Source organism: Amblyomma americanum, chromosome 2 (genome assembly GCF_052857255.1).
Source record: "Amblyomma americanum isolate KBUSLIRL-KWMA chromosome 2, ASM5285725v1, whole genome shotgun sequence".
NCBI lineage: Eukaryota > Metazoa > Arthropoda > Arachnida > Ixodida > Ixodidae > Amblyomma > Amblyomma americanum.
In genome coordinates, this window is record NC_135498.1 from 112,175,943 (window position 1) to 112,200,550 (window position 24,608).

The 24,608-nt window shown below is 45.2% G+C and overlaps 1 protein-coding gene across 6 annotated transcripts in view; it reads right to left on the bottom strand.

The window, feature by feature from the left end:
* Window positions 1–5,262: 5,262 nt before the first annotated feature.
* Window positions 5,263–24,608, bottom strand: part of LOC144121758 (cationic amino acid transporter 2-like) — a 91,582-nt gene continuing 72,236 nt past the window's right edge. For all 6 annotated transcript variants that reach the window (XM_077655131.1, XM_077655128.1, XM_077655127.1 and 3 more), the window contains 3 exons: window positions 23,450–23,558; window positions 19,187–19,309; window positions 5,263–7,929 (listed from right to left, as the gene is read on the bottom strand). In XM_077655131.1, the coding sequence (XP_077511257.1) occupies window positions 7,895–7,929; window positions 19,187–19,309; window positions 23,450–23,558 (267 nt within the window). In that variant the 3' untranslated portion in view covers window positions 5,263–7,894. The remainder of the gene's footprint in view (window positions 7,930–19,186; window positions 19,310–23,449; window positions 23,559–24,608) is intronic.

Consider the following 24,608-nt stretch of genomic DNA (forward strand, 5'->3'; position numbering starts at 1 on the left):
CCATTTCGACGTCCTTCTTAGGTGACAAGTGCGTGGTCGCTACCACTGATTCTACAACGACGTGCGCTATAACGAGTCCATTAACCATAACTTGCGCAAGCAATGTGGCAGATTGGTAGATTTTCTTCTGCAAAAGGGCATCATTCATCATGGTACTCCGTGACATTTATTTACCGATGAGGCCGCTAGTTTCTGCTAAAAGCCGTCATTGATATCATCCGCTTGTACATGTTCCAACTGACACAAACTGACCACAGACACCTAGACTAGATCGTTTGAACGCCTCGATTGAACATGATCGATATGATCTCCTACGAACGGTCTTTGTCAAAAGTAAAGCGCCGAAAGGGTTTGCTAAGCACTGTAGTGGGGCTCCTTGATAATCCCTGGAAGCCTTAAATTTTGAATGAGAGAGGACGACAGTTCTTATTATCTTCAAGGCATTTAGCGGTGCATAATGAGTCACACAGCATGGGCCCAGTCAGACCCGCTGGTATCTGCTTTTGCTGTGAGATGTCAGCACCTCCTAAGCGCCCAGTTTTATTCCACCAGCTGCACGACAGCTGGCGACACCTTTCCAGCATCGTCTCCGTAGTGGTTCCCAAGTACAGTTCACTGTATCCCGGGTTTCCGCTTGAGCGAGTGGGTCGACGGAGCAGATGTCAGCCTGTCCGCCATGACGTGAACTTGTGAAACCTTCCGTGAGAAGCGCTCTCGTGCTTTAACCCAGTGTTTATGTGTGTCGACAGCAAAAAAGCTGTCGTTACACTCCTCAAGCCTCGACTTCAGCCATCTCGCCCCAGCAACGCCCTCACATTGCAAAGGCCTGAGCCGACCACAGTGATTGGGAAATTTCTTTGACACGAAATTCGAGGCATTAGCTGTGCAACCCTCCCACCATATGTGTACAGTTTTTTTTTAGCACTTTCATCACCTTTGACCACATCCTATTAGTTGATCTGTATGTATAGCTTGGTTTAATCTTTTTGCCATGTTACTTTTTGGCCATTTAAGTCGTACCTTTTATCGTTTCTTTTTTATTCCTGTATTTATACATTTCCTTGATATTTTATAGCAAAGAGCTGTGTTGGTAGCTAGCTTGTTGCCACTGCCACTTCATTTAGATCCTGAGTAATTGTCCGATCAAAAGATTGTTTTGCTCCGCTTAATTGTCATTGCCTCTGACAGGTTACTGTACAAATACGTTGTCACAATTTTTCTGAATAAAGTTGAAAGTTCAGCGCTTCTGTCCGTGTCGGCCTCCTTGTTTCTTGTGCGTTGTTCTTTTTGCGCTGGTTCTTCTATGGTCGGGGTAGTTCGTCCTCCTGTGGTGTCTATATATCTCGCCAGGTTGGACTCGCTAAAAAACTGTTCTCCCCGTACATCATAGAGTTTCTTACTATTAACTAGAGGGAAAGCTGGCGCCCCGCCTATGGGTTTGAATGGGGCTTCCTCGAGACCACCTGCACCACCATGGGCGCTCTGCAATGCAACTTGGGGCGGAGAGCTACTGCAGAACTACAACTTTTGGCCAAAAAATAATGCAAACAACAAATGTTGTTCGATAATCAAAAACGTCCTATCATTCAATATCCTGTCTATAAATCGTAACAAACGAGCAGAAAAGCATGTAAATGCAAAGTTTGCTCAAAATAACCAATGGCTTGCTCTCCTATTGGCCAAGCATTGCAGACCACAAAAGCCAATATTTCGTGCTTAACAGGCGCACTCTTAAAAGAAATATGTTTTTGAAAAAAAATGTTGCCGCTTCAACATTTGAAAAGGTTTTGAAAAGAAGGGATAAAGGAGGGAACGAAAGAAAGAGGTGCCGTAGTGGAGGGATCCGTAATAATTTCGGCCACCTAGGGATCTTTAACGTGCACTGACATCGCACAGCACACGGGCGCCTAAGCGTTTCGCCTCCATCGAAACTTTGCCGCCGCGGTCGGGTTCGAACCCGGCAACTCCGGATCAGCAGCCGAGCGCTCTAACCACTGAGCCAGGTCTGCAGCGGGAAGCCTATGAAATTAATAATAATTAATAATTGGTTTTTGGGGAAAGCAAATGGCGCAGTATCTGTCTCATATATCTTTGGACACCTGAAACGCGCCGTAAGGGAAGGGATAAAGGAGGGAGTGAAAGAAGAAAGCAAGAATAGGTGCCGTAGTGGAGGGCTCCGGAATAATTTCGACCACCTGGGGATCTTTAACGTGCACTGACATCGCACAGCACACGGGCGCCTTAGCGTTTTTCCTCCATAAAAACGCAGCCGCCGCGGTCGAATTGCCTCGCTCAATTTTCTGACACCGTTCTATCCGCTTAGCGACTGAAGCCTGTTTCACATGCACGCGAAAACCCTAGTGAATCTTGCTGCCGCGGCGCAAAAGCCTGTTTCTGAGACGTCGCGGCGAGGTTCCAAGTTGGAACTTTTTGGAGCGACGCGCCGCCCAATCCCTCGTTCGCTTGCAAGTGAACCAGCCTTAATGATGTTGATGCTGTTTGGCTAAAGCCGTACCAGGCAGCTGAAGCACGTGCTTCCAGCGAAGCACTGGGAATGTTATCGCCGGAAGGTCGTGTCACTATGATAGGTGCAGACAAAGACGAATAGCGGTTCATGTGCTGGGCGCCGCTTCCCGCTAGCTGTCCGGCAACGGACGCATGACTATTGTAAATACGCCATGCAATACTATTTTCACTAAATAGGTGCTTCATCTTATCCTTCGGTCAAATGTCTTTCATGTGCTCAGAGCGGCTTCCTTAGCCAAGCAGGACATCAAAATGAGGCGGGGGCGGGGGTGGAAGGTGCACTACTAGGCTACCGCGCCAGGTGCCGTTCACCCTAGCTAGTGACACATATAGGGATTGGTTATACTCTGCGCATTTCTGTATCACCTTGAAAGAGTGAATATGGCCTAGAATCCTTAACCATTCAGACAACTGAACACACTGATGGGGCACTTCCTAGTGCGTACGCCCGCTGCCTAGGGCACATTTTCAAGCTTAAATAGCCACCGTTTCACGTCTGTACCTGTTGGCGAACAATTAGCTCCCGTGTGGGAGCCGAAACGTTGTCGAGTACCATTTACAAAAGGTTGCCTACAATTTGGAAGATTGAAGTCCAAGATTTTTCCGACACCATGGTGTAAGACACTCGACTCTAATAGCAATAAACTTAGTAAATACCTTATAGGGAACAGTTAGTAAGCTGATCGCTCTAATTTTTCAAGCCCTTGATGACTCCTTTCTCTGATTAAGATGAAGTAGCATTCTTTCAAGCTCCTGGTATGCTCGAGATCTAAGGCATTGTGTATATAGGGTGGCTAGTTTTTCTAGCACAATCTCCCCTCCGTCCTTCAAGAGAGCTGCTGCTAACTTATTTACACCAGCTGCTTTTCCCATTTGCATTGCTCCTAAAACTTTACTTCCTCTTTCGTTACTGGCAGAATGTCTCAGTGCTCTGCACGCATCTCTCATTAACCTCATTGGTTACTGTATAATTTGTGTAGAACTCTTCCGCTATTTTAGCTACCTTATCAGTATTGGTAATGACATTGCACTCTGCACTGTCTTAACGCATACATTTTGCTTTTTGTCTATGCCTAGCTTTTTCTTCGCCTCTTTTAGGCTAGCTCAGTCTTTAGAGAGTTCTCAGCGGTCTTGATTATGCCCATATTAAACTTCCTTATGTCGGCTACTCTGCGCTTTTCATGCCTTCTGCATTAAAGCATTTACGAGTAAAGGCGTTGAATGTTTGAAAATTCATATGAAGTATTTTGGACTAGCATTTTAGAAATGGTCCACAGACTGCAACATTTTACTAGCGTTTAAATACATACAAAGGAGAGAGAGCAGAGACACACAGGACAGATGCTAGAAATGGCGACTGAATAAAACCACAGCGGCCTTCAGCCTTCTCCACGGTGCACAGCGCCAGTTGGGCGGCTCATGATGTCATCTACGGTGCTGGTACATTTACACCTCTGAAAACTTTCTTTGGAGGAAAAGAGAATGCCATTGAAGGCTGCACCTGCGGAGTGTTGTTTAGCCGCATCCGCTGACACACAGCTAGTTGTGGGCAAGGGCAATGGAAATTTGAAATCTTCCCGTCAGTAACGTAATCATCGAGTAGACTTGCTTTTGGGCACACTACTGTATGCACCCAAGAAATGCAGTCGCATGGCACGGTTTTTCTATGCGAAATTGTAAAACTTTAATCATTTCTCTTTCTTGAAACAAACTTACTATAACGTTACTCGGAATTTAGTTAAAAAATCTGGCGCTGAAACGAGTTCCGCCGGGGCTTTTTAATGTATTTAAAAAAAGAAAATCGCATTTTTTACACATTTAGGGCTCCTCTGAAATACAGAGAAACGGAAGAAACCACATGATTTTTTTTCAAGTCCTCACTTTTAACGCGGTCATGAAGCTATGTTTCCGACTAAAGCTGTTTGTTGCATTTTGTTTGCTATACATCTCGGAACAACTCGACAAAATATGAGCTCATTTGGTGCAGCAAGTAATTTGTAACTGAATTTTTTAAAATTCTTCTGGATATGCAGCAATCAGGCAGCCCTGGCGTGCTCACAGTTCGTGATGACACAAACCAACAGTCACGTGCTTGCTCGCAACTGAACGACTGAACTATAACTGAACTGCACGTAGTGAGCATAGGGGAGTGAGCGGGTAAGTTGGAGGGGGTCAAAGGCAGTAAAGGCCTGTTTCCTTCCCTTTGCTGTCTACCTTCTGCCCTGTCTCGACTAGCTTGGCCAGAGTCATTAGTCTTGGTGTCTTCACCACAATGTGCTACAGCTGGACTCAAGTAGGCACGTGCTCTGTTTCACACTGACTGTGCGTACAGCAGTCTTGCAGCAGACAACGGCGCTACCAGTTTATGACGTCACTTAGGCTGTTTCATATAGCCATCACTGCCAGGGGGAGGGGCTTAGAGCCGATAACTTCAATTTACAATCCATAGCCCAAATGCACGCATAGAGCCCTATATTTTTTTTAAGTACGCATAATAACGTCATGGCTAGTACATGCAATATAAAAGCATGATTTGTTGGTAGACCATGTCAAACCCTTTCAGTCCTGTGGTACATCCACAACAGTTTCCCTACCTGCCTGCCTCTAGTGGCCACTGGATAACTGAGTGAAGCAATACAGAAAAAAGGCTTTAACAAGCACACAGGCTAACATGGAATGCGATTAAGTCAGTTATACAAATAACTGCAGAAGTGAATTAAAAAAAGACCACAGCAATGCATGTGTGCACGAAAAAAATATTTATTCTTAAAATTACGCATTTTAAAATGGAGATTTCACTTCTATCTCCTTACAGAATTCGTGCAGCGCATCTTGCTTAGACAAAAACAATGAATCTGTTTCTTTTCGTAATGACAACAGTCAGCGAAAATGTCGCTTCGTTGCTTGCACACTAGTAACTTAGACCATCGGTACATATTTACAACTGTACAACGCGACAGTGCATACAAATACAATCAATACGTGATCCTGACACAAGTCGACAGGAAATGTCCTTGGTCCCAATGCAGTCGCATAAAGCGACTAGTCAAACAGCAACACACAGCATTGTGTTCTATGGAGAACAGCTTAAAATGTATACAAACACATTCAAAGGGTAATAAAAATCCTCTTTTATACACGCTACCATGCTGTAGATGAAAAAAAGTAATTGCACAGGAAAAGAATAAGCGATAAATTAGCTGCACATCTGTAAAGGCTCCAAATTGTATGAAGAATGCGAGTGTAAATCAACAAAAACACATGTATTAAAAAGCTTTGGCACATGTCTGTTTTCTTTATGTTCGTACTGAACAATAACAAAAGCATGGAATATGCGAGCTCAGGCCTCAAACTTTCAATCTGTTTTAAACCTCACAAAGGTGTACTGTTGGGGACAAAAGTGCCCAGGACATGCGGTCGACATCAAAAGCATATCGCTTTGTTATCAGCCAGTGGTGCAGATCACACTTGTGCAGATGAAACTAGGCCTTGGACTCTATAATGCATGCTAGCGAAATCAGCCGAACAATAGCGCACTTTGCACCTAATGAGCCAATATCCTCAGTTGCGCGTCCTAGAGAATTTTGTCCCCAACAGTACCTTACAAGGAAACACCGTAAATTGATACAAAGGTAGCAGGAGAAACACAATAATGCTGTGCAGTGTGACTTATACCAAGCTATAGCTCATGCTCACACACAGTCACCAATAGACAAGGCACCGGTTGAGTAACGTCTGATGGGAACGGAATATGCAAACCGGGAACTTGCATGCGATACGAACATTACTCAAGTGGCCAATATGTCGACACTAAAACAGATATACAAAGCAAGACCGGCCTCTTTTCATTCACTTTACCATCAATCAAGAAATCACCTCTTTGCAACTGAAAACAAACAATGGACTATGTCATGCACAAAGGTCGTCATTTGAGGTCCATTCCTCAGAGCGACAAGTAGACACTTGCCAATTTTCTTTCCTTTAACATTGTTATTACTACATATTGAGTGCTGTTTGTTTAAAGGCGATGAATTCGCTCAATGTTACGGAAAAGAAGGCCTGCACAAAGTATAACTTAGCTGGAAGAGGAAAAAGGGCAAGAGGAAAAAGGGCTAACAATGACGACCTGTGGCAAAAAACACAGTGAGTGTTAAAAGTTGTAGACAAAATGTGAGCATTCTCACATTTTGCAACCTGCACATAACATAACAAGAAAATATACATAACAAGAAAATATAACCACAGGGCAAGCACTCCCATTTTAAAGCTCTTTCTTTCTCCAGCATTCAGGTGCTGACAAGACCCTTCAGTTAAGACTAGAGTAAAAACATAAGAACAGGCCACGCAAGGTGGTGAAAGAAATAGTAACACCTACACTTTTTAGCAAAGCTCACAGCATCACATATTCATAAAAAATGAGTATGTTTGAAGGAGCAAGTACGTTAAAAAAAGAAGACATCTGATCAGCTACAATAATTGCGCAAGACCTTCCTTGTGTACGCTTGAGAAATACTGAATAGGAGAATCGCCATCAAATGCCGGACGAACGCTCGACAAGAGCCACCGAGCAATATTCTGCAGTAACTGAATTAGGCGGCATGCAGAAATTTTGCCCAGCTTAAACATACTGCAGCATTAACAGTCAGTTCGCACCACACAAAAAAGGCCCTATTATGCAAACCATCACGGCATGATGTGTAAAAAGGAAAAAATTCATCAAGCTTTGGAGAAAATTTTTTGTTCAACACAGTATAATGACATCATCTCAGGGTCTTACGTTTCTGCTATAATGAGGTGCGGAACTTCTGCAGTCATGTTACTTAAAAGAGACCGTGAAGAATAAAATGCTATCTTGAGATAAATTTAGGCTGCAGAAAGGACCCCATATTCGTATTTTTTTTTCATTTACAAAGAAGGGTGATAGCAATAAGTATTCAACGATAAGGAAAAGTAACGAAAATCTCAAAAGTTGGTAAAAGTCCAATACCTCATGCCCATTCTTGAAGCAGTCACATCGATTTTAAGCACACCAGGCAGTGCCTTTCAAAGGAATGTTTCACTGTCCACTGGATTCACACGCGCGCTAAAAATGAGGGTGGATACCAGGTGGTCGCAGTGCTCATTTGTGGAATCAATGATACAACGCCATCTTTAAAACGTTTTCAAACAGGAAGATGCAATTACCTTTATCACAGGCACAGCCTGTATTATCACAGCAGCCCCTTGGCACTGCAAGTCGATTGATAAGATTGAGCCTTGGAACAGCCACCGTCCAAGGAGATGCAGCTGTGACTTCATTCATCATTAAAATGGGAAGGAAACGAAACGGCAAAAAAAGTCCTGATGAGCCCGCAATAAATTGCTTTGGTCAGTGTCTCGCCTTGTCTGGTTCTTCCCTCGAGGCTGTTCAAGAACAAAAAAAAAGCAAAAGAAAGCGCACACGTCCAACTTTAGACAAGGTGCCTCTGGATGGCTGCATAAGGTAACACAAGAGAAAAGCAAATGCAATATATATATATATATATATACCTGTATGTAAAGCAAAAACAAATGCATCAAACGAAACCTAGCCAGGTGCTTTGCAATATCACAAAGACAACCTACAGCAATGCTAGAAGATGATGCAGAAAAAAAGAAAACTGCCGATGCCTTTGGTTGCAGACATTACGCATAGCACAACTGACTTAATGAACTTGTCTGTTCAAAAGCCAAAGATATGCTAGTAAAAAACTCTACCAAGATCCACTTCCTGCAGCAAAAGCTTGGTCATTTAGGCTAGTTGGTTTCAGTTTCTTGAAAACAGTCCTGTTTGTTGTGTTGTTCTTGCCTTTTTTTTGCGCTATGTTTCCAGGGAGTTCCACCTTCTTTTTTGCACTTTTCAGATGACACCTTGAAGGACAAAGCTAGAAAATGTACCATTGCAGCCGAAACAATACAATTGTTACAACACATAATAATTAGTATTAATGACCTGAGGACTGCAGTACCGCACATTGATTGTAACATTTTTCAAAGCACCGTCCTGCTTTTTCCACCAAGCTCCCTAAGAATACAAACTGCAGTTTCATGCCTTCGCAACAGCATAAGCGACCAAAAACAGCAGAAAGTGCAGTTATGGCTTGTGAACAGGTAGAGCAGCAGAGGACAACGCAAAACAGCATCTTTGGGTGAAACATAACAGTAAAGTAACGAAGAATTTGTGACGGATGAAGACAGGAATCACATCACTAGCATTAGGAACATGCCCAGCATAAACAAAGCATGGTTATACAGTCACTATCCCTGTTCTCTGATGTACGGAACACTTCAACAGTTGGCACATTGTAGGAGCGACACAACTTCTCGCAAGTGGCACTCAGCCAAGTGTTATATGCCGTAGCGCCATCAGTACCACAGGAAGCTCACATGTGACAGGGCAACAACTTTGCTCAAGCATTCACCACTGCTTTCAGCTGCCGTGGTGCTACAGAGTAGCAATTCCTCACAGTGACAGCAACACAGCACAATGAAGCACACCAAAGCTATTAGCACACAATAAATCAAGCAGGCACTGAATGCAGGGCACAATCATAACAAGCCCCCCAATTCACCAACAATCTGCACGGCTGACATGCGAGTACTCTCAATGGCCCTTGAAGGCACTCCAGCTCAACTTGTGAAGGCTTTGCCTGGTTGTATAAAATGGCAGAGCCCAGCCTCGCAACACCGCCGCTGAACCGCTGTAATTACCCGACTCTAACGCGCATCCAGTTTTCACGTTCGTGAAATTGAATAAAAAGCACACTTGTGCAGAACCGCGAACCGACATTCATATCTGCTTCTGCGTCACTCCTTGTGGCTCTCCAAAAATTTATTCTTTGCTCTCAATGATCATAGCGAGCAGACTTAAAAGCAACTGACACGCAACAACGCAGTTGCAAAGCTAGCAGCTGGAGGCAAATGGCGATCAAGCGGGTTAACACAGCACACCTTCCATGTTTTCTACGCTCCTATGCAGCTCAGCCAACTAGCCTGGAAAGTGTCAAAACGAACTTCAAAACGGAGATTACCAGAAGTAATGTCAACAACCAGAAGTTTTCTCTTGCACTATCTCCGCTCGTCTGGGAAAGCGACTGCCACAGCAAGCAAGCTGGGTAAATAACGTAAAGTTCAAATTTTATTTAGCGGAACTGACTTGCATATGAACTTATGATTTTTCTTGTTACACATGGTGGGAGCAGGGCATCAGCCCTGCGGCGCTCGGCTCCGCAATTTCAGATGGTCATTCATGTAAAAAAAGAGGCAGGTTGACCTAATGTTTCCAAGATACCAGACATGCCAACTGCCAGCATAGAAAGGCTTCACTGGCATGCTGTTTGTTGGGGTTGTTTGTAGCATGGTTCCCGTTTTGTATCCGATTATAAAGCACACGGCATTTCGAGGCTCAATTTTCGTGACAAACAGCGAGCGTTAGGATCGGGTAGATACAGCATGTCCACAGTAAGAAACCCTTGCTGTGGATTAGCGATGGCATTTTATGGGTGTAAGCAAACCTCCATAGGTTTCAATAGATAGTGTTAACTGCCACTGAGAGAAGTGCTAAGCTGGACTGTGCCTACTATTTTCTAATGCCACAAAGCAACACTGTTAGTTGCAACGAGGGCACACACATGCAGCATAATGCAATTTCGTAGACTGGAATGCTATGTGACACCCATGCCACTATTTTCTAAAGTCAAAAGCATTGAAGTTAGGCGCAACAAGCACCCAGACAATACACACACAATACTTCCCAACACAAAGGCAAGAGAGGCAGTAAAATGCACGAGCTGTCTATTTGGCCGCACAGCCTGAAGTGATGTAATAATGAGCATTTTCAAGCTGGTGGATAGGAACAAAAGCAGCCCGATGCTGGAAAGGGAACAGAGAAACCAGCCTAACAGTACAAAGTCCTTTGAAAACCGCATCAGTAATTTCGCGCGATCACTGCCTGCATAACGAAATGCTACTAGTAACACTGGCATGCAAGGACACCTCCCCAGTCACTTCCTCATCATAGCCACTTCAGAATGTAGCCTCAGGATCAAAAGAGACTCCCTCCCCTCTCAAAGTTCCGAACAGTGCCGCACTGCATGCAGCACGTCTACCCCTTTAGTACACATAGGTGTTGAAGTGAGTCAAGGAATAGGCAATTACGCTATGTAATGAACAGGTCAGTCAGCAATTCAGTGTCCTCGTATTGCACGGCACGACTCTGACTCTGCTTCTACTATGAGAGAATTGCAACTAAGACACAGCAGCGCCCAACTAATTCTCTGCTCAACTGTTCAGATTTAAAGTTGGGACCACCTTTCCATTTGCACTGAACATAGGGCTACAAAATCAGGCTTACAAAAAAAATGGAGGTGCTGTCAACTTGCAATCATACTGGTCTTAATTAGCACAGACTTACGTTACTGAAAAATAAAATGTGGTTCAGTTCAAACTTCTTGCTCTGGAAAATGTTTCCCTTCAAAACACAAGAGTGCTTATCATGTGGAGGAAGTAAAAATGTGTTTTGTTTGGTATTTCTACTTGGGTTATGCTGGCCTTAGTTACGTGGGAACCCAGTTCACTACAGCGCATGTGCTCTTGTAATAGCCTCTGTGTGAAGAGCCGCAGCCACAAAGGACACATCATTGCAAAACGATTAATTTATGAGCAACCTGGAGTGTCACACATTAGCAAAGTCATTTATAAAGGTAATCTTATTAAATGAGCAAAATCATTTAAGATTACTATGCATACTGCATGGTAATCTTCCTAAACTTGCCATTACACTGTTACCCTTTGCATACTCCCTTTGAAAACTTGCACACAACGAAATGGAATATTTACAGCACATTACAGTCGAATTCAGCTACAGAGAGATTCGAAAGACGAAAATTTGCGAAAAGCAGATGCTTCCTTGCGAAATTCCTTCAAAGTTTTTGGTCCCCTTCATTACTGAATTATTGAAATTTGACTGCGCTTTGCTGAGGAGGAAATTTCGCTACAGTAGCAGGCATTTTTGTAGAAGGGTTCAACTGTAACGCAAAAAGTATTATCTACATTTTAAAAGCTTTTTTCACCACGTAGAAAGAGGAGTACATTTCTAGGGAAGACTGATTTCACAATAACTCGCAAACCACAGCTTCACTTTTAGAACTTTGCATAGGAAGAGCTAGAGCAAGTGTTGCCCTAGGTTTTTCTGCTCTGAGAAAGACTCCCATTACTAGAACACGTAGTAAAGGTATCTAAAATGAGCTCTTCTTTGAAGTACGCAGAAGAGGTGAGGGAACAGTGCTCTTATTTTCCAAAAAAGCCAGTGCATTTGTAAACACCTTCGGGCCATTATTTTTTTAGATAAAAACAAGGCTGCTGAGAATGTGCACTCTGTAACCCAGATTGTGGGTGATTACTTACAAAAACTCTTGCAGGAAGAGAAATAGAATCTAGTAAGCACCTTCTTTGGCTATGTATTGTGTATATGCATCAAAAGCAAAGCTTTCCCTTAAAAAAAAAATGCTAAAAAATTGCAAAGTTTTCCATATGGTCCACATGGAGAAACACAATCTCGACTTTCATGAGTCTATAAGATGACTGCATATAAACTCAGTCCATTCTTCCCATTATAGAAACTTGGTACGGTTGCAAGACACAGCTGATATCGATTTTCAGAGATTAGTTTCGAGTGAAAACCACCATAAACTTTCACAACAGCAACTTTGGTTGACAGAACCTACACTGTAAACACTAGTATGTCTATATGAGAGTAAAAAGATAGTAAACTTTCTAGTGCACTCCTTTTTATAAAAGGGAGTGCACACTCCCTTTCACAAAAAGGAGTGCTTTACAGGACAGTTTACTTCCTTACAAAGGAAGTGAACTGTCCTCTAGAACACCCTTTTATAAAAGGGACAGTTCACTTCCTTTGCACTTCTTTCTGTTTGATAGAAGGCAAACAACAAGACGCCCACGCACACCCATAGTTATCAAGAGACCACACAACCAACAAATACAGGTTAGTTTTACACGGCGGGAGAAAGGGTGTTAAAAACAAGCAGCAGCACTCCTCACAAAAACAGCGCTCATCCCGCAAGGCAGCAGGGAAGTGAGGGCAGCATAGTAAAAAGAACAGTGCTCACTGGGCACAGGTGAGAGAGATGACATGACAAAACCGCACCAAATGATTATGAAATTCCTACCTTCTCACCTTTTTGAAGCCCACACAGCAAATATTCCATATTGCTGAATATGTTAGTTCGCCTCACTCAAGGGATAAAAGTATAGTTGGATTATTTGGTGTAACTGGGGAAACATAAAATATGAAAAACTTTAACTTTCATCCTTTTATCTCAACATGGTGCTGCACATATACAATGACTAAATGCCTTCACTGCTGCCTTGCTTTGCAAGTGTGTGCAGTTAAGCATGACCCGAAAAGCATCAATGGAAGCAGATGAGACTGGAGAGAAAGCTGTGCTTCAAAAATCAGGAAGCCCGCACTTGCACAAGGGTGTAGTTCTGAATAAAAAATTGTAAGCAGTCATGTCCAGCTGCAAGTTACCATTTGAATGGGCTTTGCCTCAAGTGAGTTGCAGTAACCAGTAGACAACTCCCCACCCCTTCAATCACTGCGGTCCATAGCCACAAGAAGAAAGCCTCACAAGCACCCGCAATAAGAAAATAAAAAAGGCTGAGGAAGTTAAATATCCCTGGCCTGGCTGGTGCTCATAAAGATGCAATTTTTGGACACTGGCTTTCAGTGCCCCAAATGTTAGTCACTGAGCAAAGTGTGAATTTCTGACCTGCGACTTTGAAGCAGACATCACGCACTGCTTCTGGTGAGAAAAGCACCGACATCCTCAGTAACAAGGGCTCTCTGTTCAATACCCGATTAGCTGTGGCCTAAGATGGCCTCCTACCCTCCTATCTGGTCCACTGCTTTGGCCCATTATTTGGTTGTTTATCTGGTTCTGCCGGGTCCTGGCCAGGCCTGCAGTTATAAATGTTGCTATCAACAGCAACTAACAATGTTATCCCCCTTTCAATGGCTATGCTCTCGCCAAGCTCAATTTATAAACTGCTACTTATGACATGGAAGCCCACACCAAAAGTCACAGGGAGAGCGTGACTAGCACGATTACACACCAAACATGAATTACACTTTGCAGTGCAAACAGTCCTGTAGCGCACTCTCTAAATGATATGCCTTGTAACTCTCGGGTAGATTGCCACCCCTGTAAACACTGCATACATATGGCTGGCAACTGCAGCAGATTTCCATCTCGAAACAAAGAGTTCTAGCAGGTCGGAGGAGATTCTAAAACACTGTAATCTACTCTCATTGCTAACCACAAGACCACCACTGTTGTCAAAATCTCCTCCAACTGCTGATCACATGAACTCCATTATCCTGATAAAAAGGACTACTCACATTGTTAACATGAGAACACCGCATTACTTGAGGTGGGAACATGATCCCACAGCAACGTACAGTAGAAGCTCAATGATGTGAATCTCAATGGGTTACGAAAAATAATTGTGTCACCCGAAGTTCACATCATCAGAAACAGACAAAGTCCACATTTGAAGCACAAGAAGTGAATTGATGCAAATCTGTTTACTGCCAACAGTAAACAGATTTATTTATACCCGTGCGCCACCTCTTTTTGCTCGCGGTGTGTGCTGCATGACTGGTGATCGCAGCGCTGTTGGCGATGTGTGGGCCGCGTGTCAGCACCTGGAAGTCACGGTCTGTGTGGAAGGACTGACAGGTTTAGATGACGTACATCTAATTGAGGCAAAGCTCCTCCATGTGAACGAGGCACCTCTGTGCCAGCAGGCCATGCCAGTGTGTTTATACAATAACACTACCCATCGCTGTGGTGTTGACTTTGCTCCAAGCCCCATGCTCTTCACTGACCTTATTCGGACAAATAAAGCACTTGTGTTATGGTTGCCTTACCGGCTAGTCATCCCTTTCTTGTGGTCCACACGAGACATGGTCTCAGAAATGGGATCTGTGAAGCTGCACGGTATTCATCCTAGCGACAAGTCGGCGACAAGTCAATGGGCATTGCCTGCCAAAACCACCATGTTGGACGAAGAGGTGAAGTCAGCTTCACTGTTCAGCAGCACAGAATTAAACCGCCATTGAAGTTTGACTCCCAGGGCTCAGAAAGAACGGGAAATCCAGTTTAAAGGCTACTGCTATGCTTTGAGCCTCTACCTAGCATGGGGCGAAGCTCAATTCATGATGCTGCAATAAGCATTGCGCCCCTAGGAAGCTTGTCGCATCCTCGACACTCTAGAACTGACCGCTGAACATTGCGTTCTAGAGGTGATGAAAACAGTACACTTCAACCAATTCATCCACCTGACTAAAGGTCTACGAAAATGTACACTTCCACCAACACGTGCAAGTAGGCAATTCTGCTGACAACTTCTACACTGCGTTATGCCCGCTCGTCATAAAGTGCAACTACGACTTTGAAGATGTGAAAGAATGCCTAGATCGGCACAGATTCGTCGTCAGTCTTCATGGACGCTAATTTCGTGGACAAACTGTGCTGTATCCCAAAGCTCTCACCCGGAACAGCCAGGCTTCAGGCTCGAAACGATGAAGATACCACGAAAGCCTGCGCAGCGGTCTTCCAAAGGGAACCGGATGCTGCTAGCATGGCCTCCGAACCAAAGGTTCGAAAACACTTCTCTGAGCCACAGCCCAGATCGGGCTCACCAAAGGCCAGTGAAGAGAGCACAGTCAAGTTCCAGTCATGCTCAAACAATCCTGCAAAACGCTGCAGGTACTGTGGATGGTCTTGTCATCTTTGTGCGAGAGTGCCCAGCGGGATGCGCGAAGTACCAGTGCTGTAAGAAGACTGGACACTCGGAGATCATCCGCAATAAAAAGGACCTGTGGTCCACCAAACTACAGGCAGTCACATCCTGCCGTTCCCAGGCCGAATCCATTTTAGTGGCCGTCAATGGATATGACGTGAACTTTAAGGTGGACACAGGGGTGGAGGTAACTTTGGCATACAGCTTACTTCTTGGCATCCTGAAAAAGGTTCAGAATGCCAGAAGGTGAGCTCATGTGCTCTGTAGGTTACTCTTTGAATGTTTTGGGTACATTTCAAGCCACTTAGCACTGGAAGGGCAAGTCTGGCAAAGGGCCAACGTCATGCCATTAGAAGATCCTCCTCTTTTATGCTTCCCTCAATTCAAGCTCTCGGCATCATAAAATTCACCAACAGCATGTCAGCACGGACAGCACATTTGAAAGAAAAGCTGCTCGACAGTCTAGCTATGCTGAAAGAAGAGTACGTGATTAGACTTTCACCTGGAGCCACTCTAGCTCAGTGTGCCCAGGAGAGGTCCAATTCCATTGCACTGTCTCTCTTCAGATGAGCTGAAGAAACTAGAGTCTGAAGGAGTGATCCGAAAGGTGGACAGTCGCACAGACTGGCATGCGGGCATGGTCGTTGCCCCGAAAGCCAGAAGAGACTAGTGTACCTCCGTAGAACTCGCTCACTTCAACGAAGCTGCGCTGACAAAATGTCACTTCATACCTTCGGTTGAGAATATCCTCAGGCATCTGTGATATGAAAGAGCTTTTTCTAAGCTCGATGCCAACGCTGGCTTTCACCAGGTGAAGCTCTCCGAAGAAACTCAGGAACTTGCGATGTTCATAACTCAGATGGGACAGTTCTGCTTTTGAAGACTTGCTTTCGACACCTGCTCAGCACTGGAATTGAGCGACAGATGACCCATATCCTCGAATGTCTGCACGGAGTCGTTAGCATGATGATATTCTAGCCTTCAGGTGATCATAGGAAGAGCACAACCAACGTCTCCCTCAAATGTTGCAATGTCTCGATGAAGCAGTAATTAAAGTGAACAACAAGAAACGTACCTTCTCTGCCAGTGTCACAGCACCGATCAGAGCATCTCTGCAAAAGAACAAATGGTTCTGGGGACCGAGTCAGCAGGCTGCTTTCAACAAGCTGAAAACTGTGCTCTGCTCCAAAATCTGCATGGTAAAGTATTACCTATCCTAACCAACAGTTGTTTCAGCTGATGCAAGTTCCTATGCCCTCAATGCCATCTTGCTTCAGGGTCAGCCATCGGGTGAGACGGGAGAGGTAGCATATGTGTCGAGAGCTCTTGCAGCCACAGAAACCCGTTGCGGCCAAACAGAGAAAGAAGCCTTAGCTGTGACGTGGGTCATCGAGCGATACAACCAGTTCGTAAGAGGCATCGAGTTCAAAGTAGAAACGAATCACCACCACCCCATCATGCTGCTGCTGGGTTCAGCTGAGCTCAACATTACACTGCTCCAAATTCAGAGACTACGGATCCATCTCACGTGGTATTAGTTCGAAGTTCTCCATGTTCCTGGCAAACTGGTAGCAAAAGCAGATGCACCTTCGAGAGCACCAGTCAAGGAATTGAATCAAGAGCACTGTCAACAGCAGGCAGATTCGGCTGAGCTACTCGTCAGCAAAGCTGCATGGGCAGCCACTCATCGATCTCATCCCGCCTGGAGGCACTAAGAAAGTGCCAAGCAGAGGACAGTGTCTGTTCTGTGCTGCTGCACTTCTGCCAGAAAGGATGGTTAAAGAATTTTCCAAGGTTCCAGTCCACCAAAGAAAATAGTAATGCAAAGGAAGAGGCAGCACAGCAGTGTGCAATGGCTTCTTGCTCCAAGCTCACCACACCATCCCTCCGAACCTGTTGCACCACGAGATGCTACAACTGGTGAACGAAAGCCACCAGGGCATCAGGCAGCACAAAGCAAGAGCAAGGGATGTAGTTTGGCGGCCCACCTTCAATAGCGAAATTGAGCAGCTCATGACAGCCTGCAGGCAGTGCACGCAGACTGGAGCGCAGTGCCCAGAGTCGCTCATTGGCACACCAACACCTAGTCGTCCATGGCAGCAAGTAGCAGCCAACATTTTTGAGCTTAAAGGGAAAGGCTACACTCTCATAGTCGACTACTACTCTCACTATTCAGAAGTCATCACCTTAACGTTGACCACGTTAAGTTCAATCATGCAGCCAACTCTGCCACTTGCTGTGGAGGGGGGGGGGGGGGGTGGGGGGGGGGGGGGTGTATACTTCTAGGACATGGAATGTAAGGCGAAGGTGCTAGGTCTGACAAGCGGCCACATTGTTATATGGCCGGAACATAAGCAGGCACCATTCAGCGAAATCATCATCTAGTGCCATTCATGCCTTTGCAAGACTAGGACATTCCAATGCCTGATGACATTAATGCAGGCACTACGAAGCTCACAACTCTTCCGGTTCTGGGCACTTTGTCAAGCAAAGCAGTTGTGCTGAAAGTTAGCAAGAGTAGGTCATGGCTAAGTGAGTGACGCCGACAAGAGCCCCATGAAAGAACTAGTAACACAATGCGGAAGGTGCCTGCCCAAGTGACCTGGTCGGGACATAATAATAATAATAATTGGTTTTGGGGGAAAGGAAATGGCGCAGTATCTGTCTCATATATCTTTGGACACCTGAACGGTGCCGTAAGGGGAGGGATAAAGGAGGGAGTGAAAGAAGAAAGGAAGAATAGGTGCCGTAGTGGAGGGCTCCGGAATAATTTCGACCACCTGGGGATCTTTAACGTGCACTGACATCACACAGCACACGGGCGCCTCAGCGTTTTTCCTCCATAAAAACGCAGCCACCGCGGTCGGGTTCGAACCCGGGAACTCCGGATCAGTAGTCGAGCGCCCTAACCACTGAGCCACCGCGGCGGGGACCTGGTCGGGACAAGAAGTGAAACGTCCGTCAGAATACCACTTAGAGTTGCTGTCTCCCAAGAAGGGGAGATGTAGAGGATGCATGGTAATTGAGGTGGAGCTCCTCCATGCAAGCGAGGTGCCTCCGTGCAAGCAGGCCATGCCATCACATGTATATCATTACCCATTGCTGTGATGTAAACCTTGCTCCTAGCAGTGCTCTCAGGGGGCAAATAAAACACTCGGTTCAGGGCTGTCGTATTGTGCTGGCTGGTCATATCTTCCTAGCAGCCCATGTGACACAGCGAGGGCACCGCTTAGGTCTTGTCGATGTGATCATGGCTCGTCTTTTTGCATCACCTGCAGTGGCGTAGGAAAGTGTTCAGAACACTCAAATATCTGCACAAACAGTGCATTTCAGCAAGGGAATTTTAAAAATTTTAATAGTACCGAAATTTGTATCGTCCGCGAATCTGCTATACTCAGTATTTTCAAAGGTGGAAATCTGCCCCAAGGATTATCGGGCATACCCTGCCCTTTATGAGGGGTGTGCTAGAGGACCATTCATATCCACAAAAGGTAATTTGTGTTTGGTGCCGCTCCCAACAGTGTCAGTGTGTTAGCAGTGGCAGAGGACAAGGAAGCACATCAGACTCGCATTGCCACAAGTGTGCCACAATGCCGTCACGGGACACAAGCGCAGGCGACACACAGGACAACAACAGTGGCGTGAACTAGGCAGGCGTGGAGGCGGGGCCCATCAGCGGAAGCGGCTGTCCTCCACCTCCCCTCCTCCGCGTGCAGCAGTGCAAACTCTGTGGCAGCAGCGCCGCCCCCCACGGTCGGAGGTGCGATCGGCACGGAAGACTGGCCCTGTCAGCAGGACATGAGCGGCTGCCTCTCACCGTCGTCACTAACGTTGTCCGGGGTGCCGCCGGACTCACTTGAGCCGGCCTCATCCAGTATGGGTGGCGAGGCCTTCCTCTGAGAGCTGTTCCAGATGCCGTAGCCGAAGTAAATCAGCATCCCTGTACGAGACAGTTTTGTCAAACAACTCGGCTGAACTGGCCAGCTTCTTTGACAATGCAGTAATTGCTTTCCTGCAGGATTGCAGGATTGCTTTCCTGGATTACGACCACTGCTACTTGTGATCAATGATAAAAGTAAAAAAAAATGCAGCCGCCGCGGTGGTCGAGTGGTTATGGCGCTCGGCTGCTGGCCCGTAAGACGTGGGTTCGATTCTGGCCGCGGCGATCGAATTTCGATGGAGGCGAAATTCTAGAGGCCCATGTACTGTGCGATGTCAGTGCATGTTATAGAACCCCAGGTGGTCGAAATTTCCGGAGCCCTTCACTATGGCATCTCTCATAGCCCGAGTCACTTTTGGGACGTTAAACCCCCATAAACCATAAAAAAAATGCTACTGGTGCACTGTGATGCCACAACGGCTCAGCCCAAGTAATGCATGTACAGGCATCTAGATAATTTCCAGATATGATGATGATAATGTATTTTTATGGCACAATGGCATCTGTGGCCAAACACCGCCATGGCTTAAGGTTTTTTCCTCCTACTCAAGATGGGGTTGCAGACGCATGTCCCAAGCAATTCACCCTAAATAAGCCGAGCACCAGGCCGGGGAAAGCTTGTACCCATTGTATCACTGGTAGGTGCCCGGCGGCACTGGGACTCGAACCTCCCACCTCCTGCATGCGAGGCGGATGCTCAAACAAGTACGCCCCCGCTGCAGTCCTAATTTCAATAGCTGAAAGGATGCTGTTCACCGCTGACCCCCTATGTTGCACTGATACTTGTACAAGTATAACAAGAAATATGGTGGCACTATTGTAAAATTGGTAGAAAGAAAAAAGAAAATAAAAACAGTGCAAATCCATGCACGCATTGAAGCCGTGCCCATGAGAAATTTTGGCACCATGCAAATGCTTGTTTTTTAGTTTATTTTTTGGTCTTTAAGGGGGTTAAAGTGACTCGGCCTGTAAGGGACGCAGTAGTGGAGGGCTCCGAATAATTTGGAACACCTGCGCTTCTTTACCATGCACTGACATTGCACTGCGGCGCTCCGCTGTCCGACGCACCACTGTCAACGCACTGCATTCACAAATCCTCCGAGGATCTTCTGTGCACCTCACACACGGGCCTCTAGCATTTCTCGTCCATCGAAATGCAACCACTGCAGCTGGGATCGAACCCGCATCTTTCGGGTGAGCAGCTGAGAACTATAACTACTGCGCCACCGCGGCGGCCAAGTAGCAATGCGTCATTACAAGCTGTTCACTGTAATTGAACTTAGGACATAGCACCAAGAGGAGCTAGCTTGTGATCACTTTTATTCATTTGAAAAATAATGTGCTGTCAGGAGCTGTGTTAAATTTTTGAGTGCTCAGTGCACTTTGAGCAAGCTAAAAAGTTAACTTTTAGCTCAACAAAATTTTTAGCTGCTTCAACACGCTATATTAACATAGAACCATTCCCATGCCACATACTATTTTAAGCCACAAAAAGGTGGCAGTGACTGACAGAAGCATGTTGGTTGCTGTAGCAACACTGGATGCATTCACAACATTTACTCTAACATCTGCGTGGAAACTCTTCTAGTGGAATGTCTACTGAAGTAATATCAAGTCGGTTCCTGATAACTTGATCTCAAAGAGGTTGACAATTTTTTTCAAGTTAAATGGAGCTTTTAATACACTTCATGTTGAGAGAGGGCATTGAAGCTTCAGTTCAAATAAACTAGAAGTTGAAATTATTCGTGTTAAAATTAACAAGGTCCTACTGTATTGATAACAACCTTTCCACATGCATAATTCTGGTCTCTCAAAGGTACAGTACCCTAATTTCTGATTTCGTTCCCCGGTTTGTCCGATAGCTTTTAAAGAGCAGTTTTCGATTTTCACACCTAAAAATACGACCTAAACCTAACACATACCCAGGGCAGACATTTTTCAGTGTTTAAAAAGGAAACAAGAAAGTTTTTGCTCTCACTGGGATTTGCACTGCTAGATGTCTTACGCATCTAACAATGCAGTGCTCAAAAGCATCTCAGAACACAGCCCAAAGGGCAACACACAACCAGGAGAGATGGTAACTGATCTGCGCTCAGTTCATCCTAGATGTTGAAAGAAAAAAAAAAAATTTATGTGGAGGGAGGTTCGAACTGCTGCCTTACAGGTTCAAAAATGCAGTGCTAATATGCTGCCCTGCAGAACAGATGCAATGAAAATGCTCGCTTTTAACTGCGCCCTTACTTGCCACTAGCTGGCGCTGCTTAGCTGAAGGGACTGTACTGTTGACAGAACGAAATCATGCTTCCTACACCTAGAGGCTTTAGTCCAAGATCATAATGCAGAACCAGCTTAAAGGCTAAGAATGATTTCTTTTTGCTGTTCTTGCTTGTTGCTTTTAAGTGCATGTTTACTGTCTACATAGAAGCGCCACTGAAAAAAGTTATTTGAATTTTTTATTGCATTGCATAAGATTTTTGCTTTCATGTAAACAAAATTTGTTGTGAATGTAAATAATTTTTTATGCCTGCAATTAACTACTAAATAGGAGTGTGCGAATATTCGAAATTTCGAATACGAATCGAATATGTTTCATATTCGGTTCATATTCGTATTTGAGAAATGATATTCGTGAGTTTCCGAATATTCGAAAATTCCCGAATACTACTCAGCGATTGTATACCCCGCCAACTTTCGTAAATCTGATTGTTGCAAAAGCGCAATATCTAGGAAAATTATCTGAATATAGAGTTTAAAGTTCCAGGAAAACAATATAAAGGCCCTGTTCTCTTTCTTCTCCATCGTTTATCGCGTGGACCGATCGCATTCCGATGCCGATAGGCTTGACCTCGTGCGCAATTCCGCAAGTGGACTTTCCCACATATAAGTGCCGCGAACAACATAGGGGACGACCCGTTTCTAACAATTGCAATGCGAAAGCGCGTTTATTTTTCTATCCTTCCGTAATATGTTATCTGATTAATGCCCACACCAATGGCATTCGTTCTGTCACCTTAACTCTCTGAGCGTGACCACCGCCATCTTGTTTTGGTCAACTACGCTTTGCGGGAAAGCCTACTTGCGGAATTTCGCGTGAGGCTCCCGAAGGGGCGAGTCGAGGTGTCACAACAGGGCAAGCGATCCTGTAAAAATCCCGCGTATTGCATAGTGCACTGTAACCCATGCACCTCTTAAGTGGGCCTAACAGCAGGCGTGACAATGTTCGGAGGGCCCCCGTCGCTCGGTCAAAAAAATAACCTGGCCGCGTAGTTTTGGTTTCTGAGCTTGGCCACTTGCCCGTCGCAATGGCAACTGTCGGCCCGCGCATTCGCCAGTAGTCCAAGCTCAGCACCATGCCGCTTTCAGACGCTGACTGACACGTCGCTCGTCATTTTATGTCCTTTTTTAGAAACAGCCTCGCCGTTCCGACGTCAATGCGCGTTCCCATCTCGCTTACGTTCGCGATGTCTTCCAGCACGCCGAATCTCTGTGCTCGTCACGGGATTACACGTGTTTGCACGATAGAGCCGCCTCATAAGACTACCGCATTTTCGGTATTTTTTTTTCGGGGCCGCGAAGCCTTTTATAAATTGACCTTCAAATAACCTGGGCATTTCTGTCGGTCCAGTTTGAACTCCGAATTAATGAGGTTTTACTAGCCATCATGTTATTTTTGTTTCCAGTCTTGTCATGTTATGGATTGCATTTTGCCTGACCACATTACAGGTTGGGTACTGTTATGCAGTTCAATTAGGTAGTATACATTTTTGCGCACGTCATGTTTTTTCTGCTTTTTATACGGTGCTCAGGCAGTCTAGTTTTTGTTTATTTCAGTTGCAAAGGCCATACACCATTCTGAAAAAAATATGAGCAACAATTTTTGCTTGTTTATCTTTTCTGAATTTGTTTTTCGTGCTGACCAGATATTCGATATTCGAAGCCATTTTTTCTTCACATTCGTATTCGATTCGTATTCGAAAATTCCGATATTCGCACACCCCTACTGAATCCCAACTAGCTTTTAGCTAGGGATACAGATGTTAGTGCAATCATGCCTCTGTAATGACTGTTTGAAAATAAGAACCAATCAATCAATCAATAAATCTTTAGTTACAGCAGCAAGTGACCTATCCCTGAACTCACCAATGGCCATCCAGATGCCAAACCTGGCCCAGGTGGCGGGGGGAAGGCGCATCATGAGGTACAGGTTGACAAACATGTTGAACAATGGGATAAAGGGCACCAGCGGAACCTGCAAGCATGCAAAGAAAAGCATGTGGCAAGGCTTTCGGGATGAGCAGACGCCAAGGATGAACATGTGAACAAAATCCCCCCCCCCCCCCCCTACACACTGCATACACTTGAGGAGGCCGGAAAATATGTAAGCCAAGTTATGAAAAAGGAAAAAGACCAAAAGAGAGATGTGCTAACTAAATGTTCATTCAACAATCCGAAGAAGCATCCAGTGCGCAAGTGTAATTGAACTCTGCAAAACAGCCCGGGGCCCATTTCTATGCATGAGAGCACTGATGTTTATGAGCTTTGTCTGTAGCCTCCTCTCCTTCCAACCTCTCTACCCCGCTTTCCCCCAGTGAAGAACACGGACTAGGCACAAGTCTGGCTTAGGCTCCCTCCTTTTTTTATCTCCTTTCCCTCTCTCCCTCTTGCCCAAGGAACAGAATGACCTCCTTCTTTCACTCCAACCTTCATTCCTTCCCTTACCCATCGAGCAGTGAGATAGTTTCTGCACCTTTCTTTTCCGCAAAACAAAAAAAAATATCAGAAGCAAAATGTTTAGGTTTATGGGGGCTTAATGTCCCAAAGTGACTCAGGCTATGAGGGACGCCATAGTGAAGGGCTCCGGAAATTTCGACCACATGGGGTTCTTTAACGTGCACTGACATCGCACAGCACACGGGCCTCTAGAATTTCGCCTCCATCGAAATATGGCCGTCGTGGTCGGGACCGAACCCGCGTCTTTCGGGCTGGCAGCCGAGCGCCATAACCACCGAGCTACCGTGGCGGATAAAAGCAAAATGTTGAAAAGAGGAAAATGAAAAGAAAAAAATTATGGTCCATTTGTGTAGTTAGGCCAAATGCGAATTAGGTGCCCTAGCGGTTCGGTTTTCTCTATGAACGGCTGTTCTGATCCAGTGTTCCCGGATGGCAGTTCTTTGGATAGCGATATTGGCTTAATGTCCATAGATGCGGAATCAGTCGTTCTCTCCATTCATAAATCCCTGGGAGTCTTCATTCCGCTCCCAGTACAGTGGTGCAGTGGCCAAGCGATGCGCCACTGCCC